At 59.6% G+C, this 20,635-nt stretch overlaps 1 protein-coding gene across 7 annotated transcripts in view; it reads left to right on the top strand.

Moving 5' to 3' along the window:
- The window catches only part of ADGRB2 (adhesion G protein-coupled receptor B2), a 101,586-nt gene extending 88,358 nt beyond the window's left edge, over window positions 1–13,228 (top strand). For all 7 annotated transcript variants that reach the window (XM_073317504.2, XM_073317499.2, XM_073317500.2 and 4 more), the window contains 8 exons: window positions 3,840–4,011; window positions 5,599–5,694; window positions 6,591–6,630; window positions 6,958–7,610; window positions 9,430–9,465; window positions 10,263–10,367; window positions 10,923–10,976; window positions 12,328–13,228. In XM_073317504.2, coding sequence (XP_073173605.1) covers window positions 3,840–4,011; window positions 5,599–5,694; window positions 6,591–6,630; window positions 6,958–7,610; window positions 9,430–9,465; window positions 10,263–10,367; window positions 10,923–10,976; window positions 12,328–12,498 — 1,327 coding nt within the window. In that variant the 3' untranslated portion in view covers window positions 12,499–13,228. The remainder of the gene's footprint in view (window positions 1–3,839; window positions 4,012–5,598; window positions 5,695–6,590; window positions 6,631–6,957; window positions 7,611–9,429; window positions 9,466–10,262; window positions 10,368–10,922; window positions 10,977–12,327) is intronic.
- The last annotated feature ends 7,407 nt before the right edge of the window (window positions 13,229–20,635 follow it).

Here is a 20,635-nt window from a genome sequence, read left to right as displayed (position 1 = left end):
CATTCCTTCCATTGATATGCTCATCAGTTCATTCACATGATCAAGCAGAAGGCGACTTCTTTCAAAACACAAAATTCTGTTCAATGATGAAAACGAACGCTCCGCTGTAGCTGTTGTGACTGGGAGTAGCAAGAGATGCATTCCTACTTCTTTCAGCCCAGGAAACAGAGCGTAAAGATCGGGTCAAGCCACTAGTGATGATAAAAGAGAAGTTGAAGTCAAATCTTCATTCGTTCGTCGGATGATATTCCACTCTGTGTTCAAATTCTCTGTTCTGTCCTGAGCACACGGCAGCCCATTTGCTGGTAGTGCCTCACTCCACTCAACTGTCGTGTTTTATAAGACAGGGATCTGTAAAAGCTACGTAGAGGTTGAGTAGAATCTAGAAGTCGTTGTAGATTTTTAAGAATCAAGTCTGTGTACTTTTTCAGTTGTCTTAACAAACACTTCTTGCCTTTTCACTTAAGGATTCAATATAAATGCCTTCATTAGTCAACTTCTGGACTGAAGTCTTTGCTTCTTCCAGTACTTTTTCAGTGGATAGCTCTCGGATTGATCCAAATGTAGCTTCTATTGCTGGACAAAGATCTACTACTGTTGTAGCAGATGCCTGGATGGCATTGTTTAGTGACCCAAGTGGTTTCAACAGTAGACTTACAAGGGAGAGAATGGCAATAGTCTTCTCTGAAGGTAGTAGCAAAAGTAATCCACCAGCCTCACTACTTAGATTCATCTTGGTAGATACTTTCCAAAGCCAGTAATAATGGCTGGAGTAATTTTGAGACAACAGTCAAGGATCGCTCATGAGAAAGCCAGAGGGTTTTCCTAGGTTGGACTAATTTGAACTTCAGTCCCAGTGTATCTTCTGTATCTTCCAAGATATTCAGTCTTTTTGGATTCTTGCTGAAAAAAGAATATAATGAAGACATTAAATTTATAGCTTTTTTAATGTCTTTTGAAGAGTCTGCAGCTTGTACTAGCGCTGGTTGGAGTAGATGGCCTCTGCAGTGTGTATAGGAGAGACCAGGGTTACTCTTTTCTCTGAGCAAAGCTTGTGCTCCACCATGTCTTCCAGAGAAGTTTGCAGCTCCATCATATGCACAAGCAGCCATCTGTTTGGGATCCCATTGACAAGCATTTAACTCTTCTAAGATGTGGATTGTCACAGATGCAGCCAATTTTTCTTCTATCACTTGAACATCTAGAAATGCATCTACTGGCCTACCCCTGACATCAACATACACAATGACTTAATACTTGATGACCATTTGCACTGGTGCATTCGTCAGCCATGTATGCAAATTTTCTGAATGTGGTGAGAGAGGTCTTCACTTTTTCAACTGTTGAGTCTTTCACTATTGCACCACATATGTCTAGCCAGTCAGTTGAGTTTCTTGCAGAAAGACAGTGAGCATTTGCTGGTTGTGTTCGGAACCAGCGTTCAACTTCAGGATGAACACGTGACAATGCACTTAACATTGGCCTCCAGTCTGCAGTGTGTGGTATCTCTTGCTTAAATAGAAAGTAGGATGCCACGGCCATGTTTGTTCGCATGAACTGTGTTGTGTCTCCAGCATTCTTAACAGCCTCATTAACACTCACCGGTGTTGTCCTTGGTCAGTGGAGACTCAGCGTTCAGAGGTGCTTTCACATGAGTTCACCTCCCAGGTGGGGGGCAAGAAGGCACCTCGCTCATTCCTCCAGCTGCTCACTGTTCGCTCTGGCCACTGTTGTTCGTTGTGCCACCGTTCACTCCATCGCTCTGTTGCCAATGGCCCTGCGCCGTCACCTTCGGCTGCCACCTGCCGCTGTGACCTCTGCGAGTTGGTCTCTTGAGGTTCCACCCAGCTCTCCGTGATTTCAGCTGAGCTCTCAGTGGGGGAACCTCGCTGCGAGTGCAGACTAGGCCGTCTCTGCCACAGAAACACTGTCCCACAGCTGGCCTAAGCACTTAGACCTGATTCTCAGTGATTTCAGCTGTAGTGGTCACTTAACAAAACAAAGACTATCTGTGGAGCCCAATCATCTCTGTCTTTAAACAGCGGAGAGAGGCAGGTCAAACAGTACTTGGGACTCAGGCAGACCATCAAGCAAAACAGCTGTCCCCACCCTCTCTCTTGATGCCCTCAATCAGCACAGGCTAAGGACAGTTCTACTGCCCTTTACTCCTACAATAAGAATAACAACATTTCATTCCCCCCCTACCCCCTGCATTCAAGTGATTTGTAACCCAACCCCAGCCAAAATCTATCACTTGGGCAACACCGCTCTGTTTGCTGGATACCTAGGTAGATTAGGTGTGAATGTAAATACAATCCAATCCTGAAGCCTTTCCCTCCCAGCTCATCACTGGCTGTCAGGGAGAGCTCATTTAGACTTTGCTTACAAATCATAATTTGAAATTATTAGGTTGGCCAACATCACCGAAATGAATGCACTGACATTGTCATAAACAGCTGTACAAGGAAGCTAGTCTATGTTCATACTTTTCAAATCTATTCTACTTTTTCAGATACATGTATTTTATCATACACTGTATATGCTTTTAAAGTGTGTATACATGTTTTAGTTTCAAATGAAATTTCCAAACAATCACTAATTTGGCAACACTGCATGTAACATGTAACTAGTTCACAAAACTCGGGGGTGGGGGTTGGGGAAATTCGGGGGGGTAAACACCCCATGCAGGGGTGTAGGGAAATCCCTGCCTCCTGCTATCTCAGCTTCCCCCTAAAGCTGGGTGGGGAAGGACCTTTTAGCTGTAATCCAAGCCCAGGATCTGAGTGCCTTGGGCCGGGGCTAGCTGAGACCCGTATCATGGCAAGGAAGGCCGGGCTCTCCGTTCCCAACTCTGCAACTTCTCTCCCTTAAATCTCCGGGAGGCTTTGCCTTCTGCCTGTCACTTAATGAGTTTTCAACAGCTGAACAGAGCAGCAAGAGGAGAGGTTAAAATGAGAAGATAGTTAAATCTAACGAGCTGAGTGCATGAGCCGTTCCCCCTGCCACTCTGTCCTCTGCATGCAGAGCCTGGCTCACCTCTGCAGGAGTTTGCATGCTTCATCCACACAAGCTGGGGCATGGGCTCTGGCATTGCAGGCAAAGCTACAAGCTTCCTCAGCAGATGCAGGTCTTTCTCACCCCAGGAGGTGATGGGGCTCTTAGGCCCAGATTTTTAAAGGTGTTTAAGCATTGCTGCACTCAGCATTGCAACGCCTAATTGATTTAGGAGCCTCCGGCTCCTTTTCAGAAGGGATTTAGGCACTTAGGAGTCAGAATCCATTTGATGGTCAATAGGATTTAGACCTAAAATACCTTTAAAACTCTGGGCCTTTATGCAGTTTGGGAAGGCAGTGCTGAACAGCTCAGGGGAATGGGATTAGGAGCCTGGGTCAAATCCAGATCAATCTGAGAACGATGGTGTTGGCCTACCTGAAATGCGTTTGCTGGGTCTCTCTTCCATGCCCCCATCAGAGAAGCTGGCACGCAGTCTGGCAGACTTGGCAGAGAGGCCACGAACCGGCTGGGCTGTGCCTGGAGGGACAGTGCCAGGGGGGCTACAAGCGGGAGATTTGTTGGACGGTGCCCGCACTGTAACCTGCAGCCTGGGTGACAGGCGGGATCTCTCAGCTCTCACCAGCGAGACTGCAGTGAGGGCAGGCGGAAAGCACTCACTGGTTTTCCTAGCCCTTGGGACATTGGCTCAGCCCCCCACAGCGCTGGCAACTGGGCTCCCGCAGCTCCCTCGGGAACGGCCGCCGTTCCTCTTAAACAGCAGCCTCCCCCCCGACTGACGCCGGGGCTCGTCTGTCTCACCCTCGTCCCTCCCTCTCCCCGCCCAGGGCGTCGCTGTGGAGCTCCTGCGTGGTCCTGCCCCTGCTGGCACTCACCTGGATGTCGGCCGTGCTCGCCATGACTGACCGGCGCTCCATCCTCTTCCAGGTCCTCTTCGCCGTCTTCAACTCGGTGCAGGGCTTCGTCATCATCACGGTGCACTGCTTCCTACGCCGAGAGGTGGGGCCCCGCACTGCCTGCCCTGCCCCGCCATCAGCGCTCACGCCCACAGCCCTGGCAGGGGCCGTTCTAACTCCATTGCTGGTCTGATCCGGGGGCTGAGGTTCCATCTGTCCTTCCCTTCCTCCAGCTGTCTGTGGCTCGGCCTGCCCCTGGATTTGCACACGCAGATTTGCACATGCAAACCCCTGGCCTTGCACACGCCAGCGGCTGCACAATGGTTTCCACTCCTTCTGCAGAAAAAGGGGTCTCAGTGAGTCTGCCCCCACACCCCTGGCGGAACAAGTAGCCCTGCGCTCTGTGCACACCCCGTTGCCAGCGATTGAGGGTTTGCACGCCCGCTGACTGTGCAAAACAGCGGGTGGGAATGCAGGGGCGGGGCGGGGTCCCACTGTGGAAAGGGGGCCCTTTGCGTGTAAGCACGACGCGCTGTTGTGGAGACAGTAGGCAAAGCGTAATCGAAGCCCACGGTCCTGGCTGGAGGCAGCTATCCCAGACCAGTCCAAAATACGGCTTTCTGCTCCAAATGCAACGCTAAATCTTAATGGAGTCGCCCAGCTCCCGAGGGTGGGAGGGGGTGGATTTCTGTCCATCATCCGCCTGGAGAGAACCACGTCCTTCCGAGCCCGTCCCTCTGCATTCCGGAGCTCCCTTGGGTTGCCCATTTATCTTAGCATGATGCACTGTGAAGGCAGCTCTATAAATACAAAATGCGGCCAGCGAGAGAGTGCACGTGCAAGATCTATCGTTACGTGCGTCTGGCCTGTCCTGTCGCAAACCGGGGATGGCCTAATGGCCCCGTCCTTGTAACCACCTGGGGAAGTTAGCAACAGCAGCCTCGCCTTGGAATGCCAAGTAGGGCGGCCAGAGCGGAGGGTCAGGAGGACGAGCCAAGGGCCGTAGGATTTATAGAGTCTAGTAAAGAGGAGGCTCTGGAGAGACTGTAAATATCTCCAAGGTAACAGCTCAAATGGCAGCAGGAGCTGGTCAGCGTTACAGATGGGCATGGAGCTCAGGGAGGGAGAGATTGTGGCCGGCTGCTGGTGGAAGGTTCCCATCAGGGCAGGGGCCCAGTGGCTGTCACTGCCCAGGTGCCAGGAGGGCGTAGGAAAGATGCTCATGGCAATGCTGGGGCAGAGGTCCCACAAGATGCAGGAGAGTGAGAGGTGGCTGCGAGGGCACCGCGGTGACCTGTGGTGAAATTCCCTCTGCATGGAGGGGCTAAGGGGGCCCTGCCCTCACGCTGGCTCCTCTGCAGGGGTTGGGGCTCAGTCCAGCTCTAAGCGGGCAAGTGTCCATGCCCCTGGATCTCCAGCTGTCAGCCCCAGCCCAGGGTCCAAGGCCTCAAAGAGCATATGGAGACTGACCTCCCCTTGCCCCCGGTTACTGCCCAGCAGCAGGCTAAGGGATGCTGTGCGGGGGGGCTGGGGATCAGAGGGGCAGATCTGGGCGGGGCGTGAGGATTGGCTGGGGTAGAGCCAGTTGGCGTACAGACCCTAGTAATCATTTGTGAGTGGGGCAGGGCAGCAGGGGTCCTCTTTCACTGCCAACCCCCAGGGCAGTAACCGCGGCCTCTGCTTCGCCCAGGTGCAGGACGTAGTGAAGTGCCAGATCGGCGTGTGCAAGAGCGACGAGAACGAGAACTCGCCCGACTCCTGTAAGAACGGACAGGTGCAGATCATGGTGAGTGAGCATCAGCCAGGCAGCACCGGGCAAGCAGGCCGCTCAGGGCCTGGACTGGAGCGGCACCAGGCGACCAGACGGCACGGGGCCCAGGCTGGGGCAGCAAGGGGACAAGCAGACGGCACGGGGCCCGGGCTGGGGCAGCAAGGGGACAAGCAGACGGCACGGGGCCCGGGCTGGGGCAGCAAGGGGACAAGCAGACGGCACGGGGCCCGGGCTGGGTGGCACAGGGGAGCAGACGGCCCGGGGCCCAGGCTGGGGCAGCAAGGGGACAAGCAGACGGCACGGGGCCCGGGCTGGGGCAGCAAGGGGACAAGCAGACGGCATGGGGCCCGGGCTGGGGCGGCAAGGGGACAAGCAGACGGCACGGGGCATGGGCTGGGGCGGCAAGGGGACAAGCAGACGGCACGGGGCACGGGCTGGGTGGCACAGGGGAGCAGACGGCCCGGGGCTCGGGCTGGGGCGGCAAGGGGACAAGCAGACAGCTCAGGGCCTGGGCTGGGGCAGGACCGGGCGAGCAGACGGCATGCGGCCCTGGTCAGAGGTGACTGGGCAGCACGGGGCCCGTGCAGATTGGGCTATGCACGAGCAGCATGGACCCTGTGGCCCTGGCGGTAGCTCAGACTAGCCACCCCAGCTCGTACCCAGCGGGTCGGGAGGGCTTGGACTCAGTGGCTAGCCAGGGCCGTAACATTCACACTACTCGCACTGAGCTCGCATGCGTCTGTCTGCCCACACTGGGCATCGCCCCTCCCGGCTGCAGTGTAGCCAGACCCCCGGGGACCCTGCTGCCAGGCTCCTTTGGCCCTGCTTGCTGCCTGTGATGCATTCATCCCTCCGGGTCTCCCTCTCTCTCCCCGCTCTGTCTCTCTCCCCCTCTTTCTCTGTTCTTATAGACAGACTTTGAAAAGGACGTTAACCTGGCGTGTCAGACAGGTGAGGCCTGGTCCTGCTCCTGTGGGGTGTTTTGGGAGGGAGGGCAGTGCTGTGTCCCCTCCCCACCCCCAAGCCAGGGACGTGAATCGCCACAGATCCATGCCATCCCTTGGGGCTTAGCATCAAGGAGGAAGAGCTAAGAGGAGCAGCGCCAGCCAGGCGCCATGGGGGTGGGTACCCCCCCGTACGGGGCTAACAGCCTGGTATTAACACCACTTAGGTCAGGGCCAGTCTGACCCCATCCCAGTGTCCCTGGAGGTTGGGAGACACCCTCACGTTGCCTTTCCACGTCTGACCCACGTCTCCTCTTCTCCCTGCCCCGGCCAGTCCTCTTCAAGGAGGTAAACGCGTGTAACCCCTCCACCATCACGGGCACCTTGTCGCGCATCTCCCTGGACGGCGATGAGGATCCCAAGCTCCACCCCAGCTCCGAGGGAAGCCTGGGCTTCTCCAGCCTCCCGGGGAACATCCCGCCCACCGGCATCCTGGTGCAGGTGCCCAAGCTGACGCACAAGGGCCTGAACGAACTCAGCGACCTGCCCGCCAAGAAGGACGTCAACCTGGACAGCCGGGGGCCCGTCTACCTGTGCGCGGACAGCAACCTGCGGCAGGCCGACTACGGCTGGATGCGGGCGCCGGACCCGGCACTAGAGAGCGACTACATGGTGCTGCCCCGCCGGACTGTGAGCCTCAAGCCCTTCAGCCGGGAGGAGGGCAAGCTCAACATCAAGGTGGATGAGGTGCCACACGTGGGCAAGGGGCACCGTGCGGCCGAGTCGGAGGTCTACCCCGGCTTTGTCTCGGTGGACCACATCAATGTGAACTTGAACCAGCCCTACGGGACGGTGAAGCACCCATATGGCCTTCAGTTCAAGCAGCACCCCACGGTCCGGCAGATCCTGGCCTCGGAGCTCACGGAGCGCAGCCGCACCATGCCGCGCACGGTGCCGGGCTCCGCCATGAAAGTGGGGTCACTCGAGGTGAGCTCACCCGCTCCCGGGCCCAGAGCCCGCTGCCCTGGGTGGCTGAGGGGGAGCGGGTGGGCCCGGGACCAGGCGAAAGTGTGCACATCTGTAGTGAGGTGTGTGCATGCAAGGGGCTGCACAAGTGTGTGTGTTTGAGAAAGTGTGTGTGTGTGAATACGTGTGTTTGTGCAAGAGAATGCACAGGTGTGGGTGTGTGAGAGTGCACAAGTGGTAACTGCATGTGCCAAACAGCAACAAGTATATGAGAGAGACAGTGAACGTTATTGAGCATGCGTGACCGACCGCATGCACGAGCGTGTGCAAGGCCACGTGCAAAGGTGTGTGCGAGAGCGAGCGTGTGCACAGCAGGGTGTGCGAAGCTGCGTCTCGGGGACTGATCGTGCTGTGACGCACAGGGGGCTCTTGTTCCTGCTCTTGCTGGGATTCGTTTGTACCCAGGACTTTCCCACCCAGTGCACATCCGTGCGGTGACCCGGCTTTGAGCAGTTCCTTGCCAGCTCTGGGGTGTGTCTCATCCCTTGGGAGGAGCCCGGAGGCAGCATTTGTCTCTTGTTGCATTTACCTTCCCTTTAGCTCACTGCTGTTCCCCAACGTCCATCTGAACAGGAGAAGGAGCCGGTGCGTTCGCCTGGCTGAGCCCCAACCCCATGGCCGGTGTCCCCCCTCGAACAAAGGCCCGCTCTGGGAATAGTGTGTGTTAATTAACCACTGGCTGCAAAGCACCAGGGGGCGCTTGTACATCCCTTTTCTGTGTGACACGTCAAAATGGTGGCTATTGTCTGCGGCTGGAAGTGGGGTCTGCGGGAGTCAGGGCTCCTGGCTTCTCGTCCTGGCTCTGCCACTAATTTTCCTGTGCGAGCCACTTCACCGCACTGTTTACCCAACTGCCAAGTGGGGATAATGCTACTGGCCTGGCCGGGGAGGTTAAATTAATACCTGGCTGGTGCTTTCACCTCCTCCGATGAACGGCGCCCGCACTGTGTGAGTAACGGGTTCGTATCGCTTTCAACTTCTTGGTGACAGAGTGACTGCTGCCAAAGAGAGACAGAAGCCGCATGGCTAGAGGACATTTCCCTGCTGGGTGCTCTTTTAAAGCAGGTCTGATTTGGGGCCTGCCCAGGTACCTAGCGTCCCTCCCAGGTAGTAACAAGGAATCACAAAGCCCCCAGGGCTGGAGTGATCCTCACCCCAGCACGGGGCAAGCGTCTGCTGCTATGGCCCAGTGCTTTGAGCACCAGGCTGGGTCGTGGGAGACCTGGGTTTAATTCCTCGCTCTGCCGCAGACCGGGTGTGTGACGTGGGGCGAGTCACTCAGTCCCCAGCTCTAAAATGAGGTCGTAGCTGTTACCCACATTCCACATCAGAGCGGGGCTGGGAGGCTAACTGCATTAAAAGATGGACAGACGCTATAGTAACGGTTGCCATAGCGGTGGTACCCACCCCTCTAACACTTTGGGCAGCCCAGGTATCAGCTGCTAGCCTATCAGGGGTCTGTGGCTAATTAACATATGCAGATGAGGGCAGGGGAGGTCCCATCCTAGCAGAGGGAGCCGCGATGAGAAATCCAGCCAAAAGGGGGAGCTTTGGTGCCCTCCGGTCCTGGGACCGAGTTTTTGCAGACTGGGGTGTCTCCTGCTGACGTCAGTGAGAATAGCAGTCACTTCAGTCAGGTGTAAATGGGCATCCTTCTCCCAGCCCCTCGCCCCAGCGCATGTTCTTCCCCCCTTTGCCGGCTAGACCAATAAAGATCTTTCTTTTTTCCCCCCTCCCCCTTTTCGGTTTGGTTTGGCTGGCGCGTATATTTCACCCCCAGAGGAAGCGGTTACGATACTCAGATCTGGATTTCGAGGTAAGCGCCGCTGAGACCCGCCCCACTTCTGCTGCTCATGCGGCGATCCCTGGTGCCTTGGCACCGACACGGTGACGGAGCTCCCTTCTGGGCTTCGGGGGACCCGTGGCACGGTGAGCGCCGTCCTGCCCGAAGCCGAGAGGGATCGAGGGTGGTTGGTGCTTGGTCTCTGCGGAGAGGTGGGGGCTGGGGAGGAGCCCTGCAAGGAGCTCGGCTGGGTTTGGGAAATAAAATCTCCTTTATTTATTTCCCTCCTGCAACCGCATCCCTGGCCCAATTGAAGCAGAATCCGGTGAAATAGGAGCTGCGCTCCGGGGAGTTTTATACCAGGCAATAAAGAGCGCTCACAGTTGATGAAAACGCCGGAGGGGTGCTGGGCATATTTTCGCCAGGTTCATGGAGGGAGCTGATGCTCCCAATCAGGCAGGGTCATTTCAGCTGGTGGGAAGGGGGAACCGCCGAGGAATTTAAGCACCTAAATTTTGACCTGCTGCACGTGTGTGACTGTTTCAGTCTGCTGGGGCGGGTGACGGGGGGGAGTCCTGAAAGGGGGCTGGAGTCCCTCCTGCCACTCTGTTGCCAAGAAACGTCAGACACAAACCAATGATAGCGACTGTTTCTCGTGGGTCCTACAGAAATCCAGTGTGTGAGCTCCCCTGCTGTAACGAGTAAAGGAACAACCATTATTCCCATAGGCCAGGAGCAGGGGTGGGGGGTGAGGGGGATGATGCTGTGTATCCGTGGAAACGGCACTGACTCGACGTACGTACGTTCCCCGTCCCCCAATCCCTTTGCAGAAAGTCATGCACACGAGGAAGCGCCACTCCGAACTCTACCGCGAGCTGAACCAGAAATTCCACACGATGGATCGGTACCGGGCACCTGCTACCAATGCTGCCAAGGTAAGGCTGTCGGCGTGGGGCAGGGCTGGTCTGTTCCTACATCCCCGCGCAGGGCTGCGTTACTGACCTAGGCAGCTGCCGGTCGCTGGCCTTTGCGGAAGCCCTTCACTGTCGCTCCCCGGCCGGTGTCGGCTGTCTCGCACGGACGGCACCGTGACCATCCGTACCTCGCTCGCGCACGGTTAGCTGTGCTGCACAGCGCCTCCTGCTGGCCTGAGTCGCTTCGCCGCAGCCAGCGCTGCCAGGCTGTTCCCTTCTGGGAAGGCTGGGACCGCGGAGGCTGGGGGGCCTCACCCCGTTCCCTTCATCTCCCCCTGCTGGGAGGGACCCCTGGGCACCTGCTTAGGCCGATGGTCGAATCGAGAAGTCAATATCGTTGCGCGTCACAGCCCACCCCTCCCCCCAAGCCGGGGGGCTGCCTGGGGGCTCACACCACCCATAAGGCACCTGAGGTGGGTGACGTCCAGTAGCTGGTGCCATAGGACTCAGCCGCGGGGAGGGGGGGCCTGTGCCTTAGTGTCTGACGCCAGCTGCCTTTCCTGTGCTTCCCCCCAGAGAGAGAAGCGGTGGAGCGTCTCTTCGGCCGGGGCGGAGAAGAGCACATCCAGCGTAAGAGCCTGGACACCCCCAGCCGCGGGTTCGGCAGCACCAGCCCCTGGGGAGGGGGGATCCCTGGGCGGGAGCCTAGGGCAGAGCTGCTGCCCCTCGGGAGCCCTGTGCCCCCGCAGATCCCCCCCCGTTGAGTCCTCGTCACATCTGCTCACAGGGATCCTGGCACGTCAGCGTCTTCACCCCATCCTCATCCTCGCTCTGTCCCTTGCAGGATGAAGGCCTCCCGCGGTGCTGCCCAGCGTGACCCTGTAGTTCATACAAAGCCTCCCAGCTTGTCTGTCCATCCTCCTCGCCCTCCCACCCCATCTCCACCCCCTTGTGTCATATGTCTCTCCCCCTCGGCATGCTGTCCCCATGCTGTCCCCATGCTGTCTCGGTCCAGGGGCCCCTCCCCAGGCTCCATCTTCATCTCAGGCAAAGGCACCTGGGGCTCAGATGCATGTTGTTCCAGGCTTCGTTCCCATGCTGGCCACCCACCCTCGGGCACCCGCCCCATCCATTCTGCCCATCCGCACACCCTGGTGCACCCTGTCCTGCCCGCCCGCCCTCGGGCACGCGCCCCATCCATCCTGCCCAGTCTCTGGCTGTTCTGTGTGTCCCGGCTTCCTGCCCTCCTGCCCTCTGGCTACGCCCAGGCCTTCCACCCACCTGTCCTCTGGCCGCGCACCCCGGCCTGTCCTTCTCTCCAGGTGGCTTCCAAATCATCTGCTCTCTGGCCCTTTGCCTGCTAGTTGGTCCCTGCGAAGGGAATAGGAACACAGAGGGGAGTGGGGGACTTTCCATCCTCCCCTTGCCCGGCCCTGGGTCCCCACTGCCCTGCCCCTCAGGTGTCCCCTCGAAACTGCGCAAAATGGGTGCAAAACATCCTGCTGGCTGCGTTTTGCTCCCTCTCTGCCCAGGGCCGTGCTGCTGCTCGGGGCCCCCTCTGGCCGTGGTGCGGTGCACTCTCACGGCAACCCTGCACGGGGGCCTGGGCCACTGCAGAGCCCTTACGCCAGCCGGGGCCTCCCCCGAGTGGCTTTCTGGGTTCCTGCCCGGTCTAAGGCCCCTTTTCCCTGCCATGCTGGCATAGGGGGCCTGCCCCCCAGTTCTCCACTGCAGGTGCTGCCAGGCTGAGTAGCCAAACTGTTCCTAATAATGACCGTATCACAGCGAGTCCCAGGGACCCAGCTGCCCAGCCCCAGGGAGACAGACAGCCTCAGCGATCACAGCCTGTGGAGAGCAGGCCAAGGGTGGGAGAACGGAGCTCTCTTTCTGCCCAGGCCCAGAGGGGGAGCTGAGCCCCAGCGGGACCGGTGCTGTTGCTCCGTTACATCCCCGATGCGTCTCTTTCCTCCGCCCTGCGCAGGAAGTGACCAGCCCAGAGGAGCAGCAGACGAGCTGGAGCACCTTCAAGGCCATGACGCTCAGCTCCCTGCCCCCCAAGCAGCGAGAGAAGCTGGAGCTGCAATGCGCCAGCTGGGAGCCCCCGTGCATGAACCTGGACGTGTCAGAAGGGGATTTCCAGACGGAGGTGTGAGCCGGGGGGAGCCCCACGCTGCGCTGCAGAAGGGAGAAGCAAACAAAAGGACAATAGGATTTTGTTTCCCTTTTGTGGGGGGTTTTGTTTTCCTCGTTCGGCCATTGGACTCTGCTCCCCCCCGCCTGGGGGGGGCCGTGCTCCCTCCCTCCCCCCGGCACACCATCCTCCTCTCGCCTTTTGTTGTGGGCTTTCTTCTCTTCTCTTCCCTTCTGACGTCGTCACCGACGGGACGCGCGCACCCCTGGAGACACACGCCCACGGCTGTAGGGTCACGCACACAGGGCCACGCACCCCCGGACACGCACACGCCAACCGGCCTCCCGCCCGCTGCTGCCTCGCCAGTGCCACCAGCCCCGCTCTCTGCGGGCGCTGGCAGGACCCGACTTCTGTGCGGCGCGTCCTGGCGGGGGAGCCGGCTCCGAACTCTTTTGTACCTGGGCATCTCTTCACACAGTGCACCGTGTGCACCTGGGACCGACGCCCCATGGAAGCAGCCCCACCCCCCTGCCCGCCGCGGGGGGCGCCCGCCCTGCCGCTCGCTGCGCCCGCCATTGTTCTTCCTCTTCACACCTCCGCTCTGCCTGCTCTGCCCAGGCGGGAGGGGGCTCTCTCCATCCCCTAGACCCCAGAGTCCACCTTGGGAGGGGCCCCTCCCCGCACCCCCCCCATTTCTATCTCATGGGGCAGGCGCTGTCTTTGTTGAAAATAAAAGTTCACTCTCTGTGGATCTCTGCGGCCGGGGGCGCTGGCCTCCTTTGCGTGGTGTGGGGCGTCGTGTGCTGCGCTGGGGTGGGCAGGGGGCAGGCGCCAGCCACGGCTGCCTTGGGCACTGTGCCGGGGTGGAGCGGGTGCTGCTGGCGGGGCTGGTTTCCCTCCTGCAACACGCCAGCCTCATGCAGTGCCAGGCAGGGATGCGGGGGAAGCAGAGCCCTGGTTGCCTGCTTAGGGAGCCCCTGCCAGCCGGCTCCCGCTGCATGGGTGGAGGAGGGTGACCTGCATGTGCTCCCGGCCTGCACTCCAGCTGCGGGCGCTTCATGGGGCACGTGCCCTGCTGCTGCCCCTGCCATCTGCGTCCTTTACTTCCTCGGGCTGCTTTGCACCCCCCCCTGCGGCTCTCCCCTTGTAAAGGCACAAGGCTGGGGTGGGAAGAGGAGACGCCTCCTGGTGCTCGCGTGAGAGGACGGGGCTGCTTTCTACAGCCCTAGCCTGGCAGGAAACAGCTCCTGCTACGTGTCCCCTTGCAGCCATTGCCCATTTCCAGCTGCCTCTCCTGGGGCCAATTCCAGGCTGCCCAGGAGCAGACAGGCTCAGGCGCATCCAGCTCCACCCCTGGCTGGAGAGGGTGGGCGCAGGGCTCGTGCTGGACACACCCCGCCTGCCTGCAGAGCCAAAGGGCATCTTGCCCAAGGGGAGAGCGAGGGAACCCCCAGCTTCTTGGGGCACGGAGCTGTGATGGGTGGGAGGTTGCAGCGGAGACACAGGGTGCGGGGGGTCAGAGAGATGCTGTCATCGGCCCCCGCCTTGTGGTGCTGCCACCCTGATAGTGCCCCCCCCCCGAGCCCGATCGTGGGGATGCCCATTGCACCACTGGTGAGCTGCCAAGCATTTCACCAACACGCCCCGTGGACGCTTTGCTTCCTTTGGAGAAATGTCCCATGCCCCTAGGATAGCCATGAGTGGGCAGGGCCTCCCGGGACAGGCGGCTCTTCCGGCAGGGTGGCATGTCCGGTGCCATGCTGGGGCAGTGGGTCTGGTACTGACTTGGGGGAGGGCGCCCCCTGCTGTATCATCAGTCACGCCATCGCCACAGTGCCAGCCAGCACTGCACTGGGGAATTGGGGTCAGCATGGACTGACGGGACAGCCCCGCCCCCACTGAGCCCCCCCCCCAGCACTGCACTGGGGAATTGGGGTCAGCATGGACTGACGGGTCAGCCCTGCCCCCACTGAGCCCCCCCTCCCCCCCCAGCACTGCACTGGGGAATTGGGGTCAGTCCTGACCGTGTGGGGGAAGAGCCCCCTGCACTGAGCCCCGCCCTGCTCCCTGCAGCACCGAGCCCTTGGGTTCAAACCCAGGCAAAGGTACCTAGTCCCATGTCCTCACCACCTGCTCTCCCCACAGTACAGACATGCATGTTGTGGGGTGAATGCTCCCCTCATCTGCTCACTCCCGCCGCCGGCTCTCACTGGGCCTGCACGGGGGTGCAGCCCAGAGAAGATGCTCAAAGGCTGGTGGGCTGACGTGTTGGGATTATCATGCGAGGAGCATCGCCATCGTCCTGCAGGGCTGGTGCTGTGCGGGGACGGGATCGGGGGCTGCACCTTCCCTGTCCCGCTCCTTCCATCCCTCTGGTACCCGGAGGCTATGCACCATCCATACGCCCCTTTGCTGGTTTCCAGGCAGGGCGCAGCAGCTGGAGTGGGCGGGGCTGCTGGTAGAGGGAGCTGAAGCCGGTGCCAATGGCATACATGGGGCTGGGGAAGGCAGGATTCAGCACAGGCCCCTGGGCAGCCAAAAAACTGTTCCTAAAACCCCACTGAGCAGCCTGTTTCTCTCTCTCCTGCTGTGAAGTGCCCCTGTGCATTCCCATCATACGGTGGCTGAAAGCAGGGACCCATGGTCTGCCCTAGATCTAGGGCTGCAGATCCTCCCTGCTCCTGGGAGCTGGGGAATCAAGCTGGAGCACCTCACTAGCGTATTTCAGCTTCAAAGCCTTGGCGAGCCCTCATGGTCATGCAGGAAGCCAGGCTGCCGTTTTATAGGTGGGGAAACTGAGGCAGCGAGCAGTGACTGGCCTGGGGTCACATGGAGTCAGTGGCCTAGCGGGGCACTGCGCCCTGACCTGTGCCTTAACCACGTGGCCAACCTCCTGACAAGCTGAACGGGGTTCCTGCTCCCTGCAGCTGGTGCGTGGGTTCCTGCGCAAGGAGCCCAGCGCCCGTCCACGGCAGGGGGATGCAACCTGCTTCACAGTGACACACACACGTGCCTCGCTGAGCCCCACTCTGCTACCTCTGGCAATTTCATGCCCACAGAATTGCCTGGCTCCTTTGCAGCGGGACTGGCTGGACCCTTTGTTTTTGATTCCTCCCCACAGCTGGGAGTCTCCAGGACAGTTTGCATTTTGTTCGGTGGCTGGAGGCCCAGGAAAGTGCTTGCTCAGCAGGGGCAGAGCAGGTAGAAAGTGAGCAGCTACCCTGGAACCCTGCTGTTGCTTTTCTCGCCGGGCCCCAGCTCTGCCGCAAGACCTCTGCAGTTACCGGGCGGAGGAACGTGGCTGGAGGCTGCGGCTGCGTCCAATTCATTTGCTTGCCTCAAGCCACCGTCCCAGCACAGGGTGAGCCCTCTGTCCCCAGGGCCGTGCGGCTCTGTCACGGAGGGTGGGGGAGTCCAGGCCCTGCACCCCTCTTCCTGGGATCCACTGAGACTCTCAGCCAGCCAGTAAAACAGAAGGTTTATTGGACAACAGGAACACAGTCCAATAACAGAGCTTGTGGGTACAACCAGGACCCCTCAATCACGTCCTTCTGGGGGAGCAGGGAGCTTAGACCCCAGCCCTGGGGTTCCCTGCGTTCCTCCACCCAGCCCGCAACTGAAAACTAAACCCCACCAGCAGGTTCCCTTCTGCAGCCTCTGTCCACATTCCTGGGCAGAGGTGTTACCTCCCTTCCCCTCCTGGCTCAGGTTACAGGCTCTCAGGTCTCCCATCCCCAGGGCACATTCCCAGGTCAACACTCCCCCCTCCCTGCTGAGTCACATCGTCACATCTCTCCCCCCTTTGAGACTGAACTGAGCGGGGTCACGCTGACCAGTGACCTGGGGAAGTTCGGGGCCCCCTCTCCGGGACAGCGCATCCGCTATCAGGTTGGCACTTCCCTTCACGTGGACCACGTCCATGTCGTAATCCTGCAGGAGCAGGCTCCATCTCAGGAGTTTGGCGTTGGCTCCTTTCATCTGGTGCAGCCAGGTCAGGGGAGAGTGGTCGGTGTAGACGGTGAAGTGCCGCCCGAAGAGATAGGGTTCTAGTTTCTTGAGGGCCCACACCATGGCCAGGCACTCCTTCTCGATGGCCGCGTAGTGTTGCTCCCGGGGTAGCAACTTCTTGCTCAGGTACACGATGGGGTGTCTCTCCCCCTTTTCATCCTCCTGCATTAACACAGCCCCCAGTCCCGTGTCTGAGGCGTCGGTGAACACCACAAAGGGCTTGTCAAAGTCTGGGTTTGCCAGAACTGGGCCACTGACCAGAGCCTTCTTCAGCGCCCGGAAAGCCACCTGGCACTGCTCGGTCCAGACCACCTTGTCTGGCTTCCCCTTCTTGCATAGCTCCGTGATGGGGGTGGTGATGGCGCTAAAGTGGGGCACAAATCTTCGGTAGTATCCTGCCATCCCAATAAAGGCTTGGACCTGCTTTTTGGTGTGGGGAGTGGGCCAGTCTCTGATCACCTCCACCTTGGCTGGTTCCGGCTTTAGGCGGCCACTCCCCACCCGATGGCCCAGGTAAGATACTTCCGCCATCCCCACCTTGCACTTCTCCGCTTTTACAGTCAGCCCAGCCCCCTGAAGTCGGTCCAGCACTTGTCTAACCTGGGACACGTGGTCCTCCCAGGTCTGGCTAAAGACACAGATGTCATCAATATACGCCACGGCAAAACTCTCCATCCCCCTCAGGAGCTGGTCCACCAGGCGCTGGAAGGTGGCCGGTGCTCCCTTGAGGCCGAAAGGCAGGGTCAGGAACTCATAGAGCCCCAGAGGGGTGATAAAGGCCGATTTCAGTCGGGCATCTGCATCCAGCAGCACTTGCCAGTAGCCCTTTGTAAGGTCCATGGTGGTAAGGTACCGAGCTCCTCCCAGCTTGTCTAGGAGCTCGTCCGGCCTGGGCATGGGGTAGGCATCAGATACAGTGATGGCATTGAGCTTCCGATAGTCCACACAGAACCGGACCGACCCGTCCTTTTTGGGGACCAGCACCACCGGCGAGGCCCAAGGGCTGGCAGATGGCTGGATCACCCCCAAAGCCAGCATGTCCCGGACCTCTCTTTCCAGGTCCTGAGCAGTTTTCCCTGTGACCCGGAAGGGGGAGCATCTTATCGGCGGGTGCGACCCTGTCTGCACCCGGTGGACAGTCAGATTAGTGCGTCCAGGCTGGTTGGAAAACAGCTGTCGGTACGGATGCAGCACCTCCCTGACCTCAGCTTGCTGGGCAGGGGTTAGCTGATCCGAGAGGGGAATTGTTTCCAGGGGGAAACCAGCTCTGGTCCCAGGGAATAGATCTACTAAAGGGTCATCTCCCTGCTCTTCCCACTGTCCACACACGGCCAACACCACATTCCCCCTGGCATAATATGGCTTCATCATATTCACATGGTACACCCGGCGGTGGTGCGCCCGGTTTGACAGCTCCACCACATAGTTTACCTCATTGAGCTGCTTGACGACCTTGAAAGGGCCCTCCCAGGCGGCCTGTAGTTTGTTCTTTCTCACGGGGATGAGAACCATCACCTGATCCCCGGTGGCGTAGGCATGGGCCCGTGCCGTGCGGTCATACCAGACCTTCTGCTTCCTCTGGGCTCTGGCCAGATTCTCCCTGGCCAGGCCCATGAGTTCAGCCAGTCTCTCTCGGAAGATCAGGACATACTCCACCACTGTCTCTCCATCAGGAGTGGCCTTCCCCTCCCACTCGTCTCTCATCAGGTCCAGGGGGCCCCTCACCCTCCTGCCATATAACAGTTCGAAAGGCGAAAATCCGGTAGACTCCTGGGGCACCTCCCTGTATGCGAACAGCAGGTGAGGTAAGTATTTGTCCCAATCCTGTGGGTGCTGGTTCATAAAGGTTTTCAGCATCATCTTTAGCGTCCCGTTAAACCTCTCCACCAGCCCATTGGACTGGGGGTGATAAGCTGTGGCCCAGTCGTGCCGGACCCCACATTTCTCCCACAAGCGCCGGAGCAGGGCCGACATGAAGTTGGACCCTTGGCCTGTCAAGACTTCCTTGGGGAACCCCACTCGGCTGAAAATGGTCAGGAGCGCATCGGCCACGGTGTCTGCTTCAATGGAAGCTAAGGGCACTGCCTCGGGGTAGCGGGTGGCAAAATCTACCACCACCAGAATGTATTTCTTCCCCAACCGGGTCGTCTTGCTGAGAGGCCCCACGATGTCCATGGCCACCTTCTGGAAAGGCTCCTCTATGATGGGCAAAGGTCTCAAAGCCGCTTTCCCCTTGTCCCGGGCCTTCCCCACCCTCTGACAAGGGTCACAGGATCGGCAATACTGCCGGACCGTGGTAAAGACCCCGGGCCAGTAAAAGTTCTGTAGCAACCTCTGCCGGGTGCGCCGGATTCCCTGGTGCCCTGCGAGGGGGATGTCATGGGCCAGGTACAGGAGCCTGCGGCGATACTTCTGGGGGACCACCAGCTGCCTCCTGATCCCACAGGACTCTACTTCCCTTGTGGGAGCCCATTCTCGGTACAGGAACCCCTTCTCCCACAGGAACCTCTCCTGGCAGCCTCTCCTCATGGTCCGTCCCACACCGAGGTCGGCCAGGTCCCTGAGCTTGCGCAAGGAGGGATCTTTCCTCAACTCGGCCTGGAACTCAGCGGCTGGGGAAGGGATGGGGCCCGGTTCCCTCTCGCTGGCCAGGTCCGAGGCCTCCGCCTCTCTGAGCCGTGCCCCTCGGCGCTCCCTCCCCACCAGGGAAGGGTCCTGCGCCTCCGGTGTGGTACCCTCCCTGAGGTCAGGGCGCAGTGCCCCTTGCCGGCTCTGGCTACAGGTCACAACCAGGGCGGCCTGGGGCTTGCTTGGCCAGTCCTCTAGGTCTCCCCCCATCAAAACTTCAGTGGGCAAATGGTGGTGTACCCCCACATCCTTGGGGCCCTCCTTGGCCCCCCATTTCAGGTGTACCCTTGCCACGGGCACCTTAAATGGGGTCCCGCCCACCCCTGTCAGGGTCAGATAGGTGTTGGGCACCACCCGATCTGGGGCCACCACCTCGGGCCGGGCCAGCGTCACCTCCGCGCCCGTATCCCAGTATCCATTGACCTTCCTCCCATCCACCTCCAGGGGAACAAGGCACTCTCTCCGGAGGGACAGCCCCGCGCCCACCCTGTAAACTGAGCACCCTGAGTCCAGAGCCTCCAGCCCTCTGGTGGAGCTGGCCTGGGGTACTCTTCCCTCCGGGGCAGGTGGTAAACTGGTAGGCCCCCTTTCCTGGGTCGTCTGCCCCTCGTCCAGCTGGGTCCCTACCCAGTTAACCCTGGGTAGGTTGGGTCTGCTCAGTTTGTCCCTGAGCCCGGGGCACTGGGACCGTACGTGGCCTCTCTGGCCACAGTGATAGCAGCTCAGGTCACGTTGGTCCCCTCGAGCGGGTCGGAGGGGCCCGACGCCAGGCGTTCCCCTTGGGAGGGGGTTCTCCCTATTTCCCCGCTGGGAGGCCCCCTGGTGACTCTCTCTCTGCATCGGGGGGGGGCCTGTTCTTTTGGGACTCCTCCCGGCTACCCCCTGACCGACTGTTCACAAACTCGTCGGCCAGCTGCCCTGCGTGCTGGGGGTTCTCGAGCTTTTTGTCCACCAGCCACAGCCTCAGGTCGGACAGGCACTGTTCATACAGTTGCTCCAGTACGATTAGGTCCAGCAGGTCCTCTTTAGCTCGGGCCCCAGCTGTCCACTTGCGGGCATACCCCTGCATCCGGTTGGCCAGTTGTAGGTAGGTGACCTCAGGCGTTTTACGCTGACTCCGGAACCTTCTCCGGTACATCTCGGGGGTCAGCCCAAACTCACGGAGCAGGGCCTGCTTGAACAGTTCATAGTCCCCTGCCTCCGCCCCTGTCATTCGGCTGTACACCTCCACGGCTTTGGGGTCCAGTAAGGGGGTGAGAAACTGGAGCCTGTCTGCAGGGTCAACCCTGTGCAGCTCACAGGCATTCTCAAAGGCCGTCAGGAAGCTATCCATGTCCTCCCCCTCCTTCCTCTGAGCCAGGAAGCACTTATCAAAGTTCCTTGCCGTCTTGGGTCCCCCCGCACTCACCGCAGCCGGGGCCCCACTGCTCCTCAGCCTGGCCAGCTCCAGTTCATGCTGTCTTTGTTTCTCCTTCTCCTGACGCTCCCTCTCCTTCTCCTGACGCTCCCTCTCCTTCTCCTC

The sequence above is a fragment of the Lepidochelys kempii genome, chromosome 19, assembly GCF_965140285.1.
Source record: "Lepidochelys kempii isolate rLepKem1 chromosome 19, rLepKem1.hap1, whole genome shotgun sequence".
Classification (NCBI taxonomy): domain Eukaryota; kingdom Metazoa; phylum Chordata; order Testudines; family Cheloniidae; genus Lepidochelys; species Lepidochelys kempii.
Note: the sequence above shows the minus strand (reverse complement) of the source record. Positions and strands in the feature narration are given on the sequence as shown.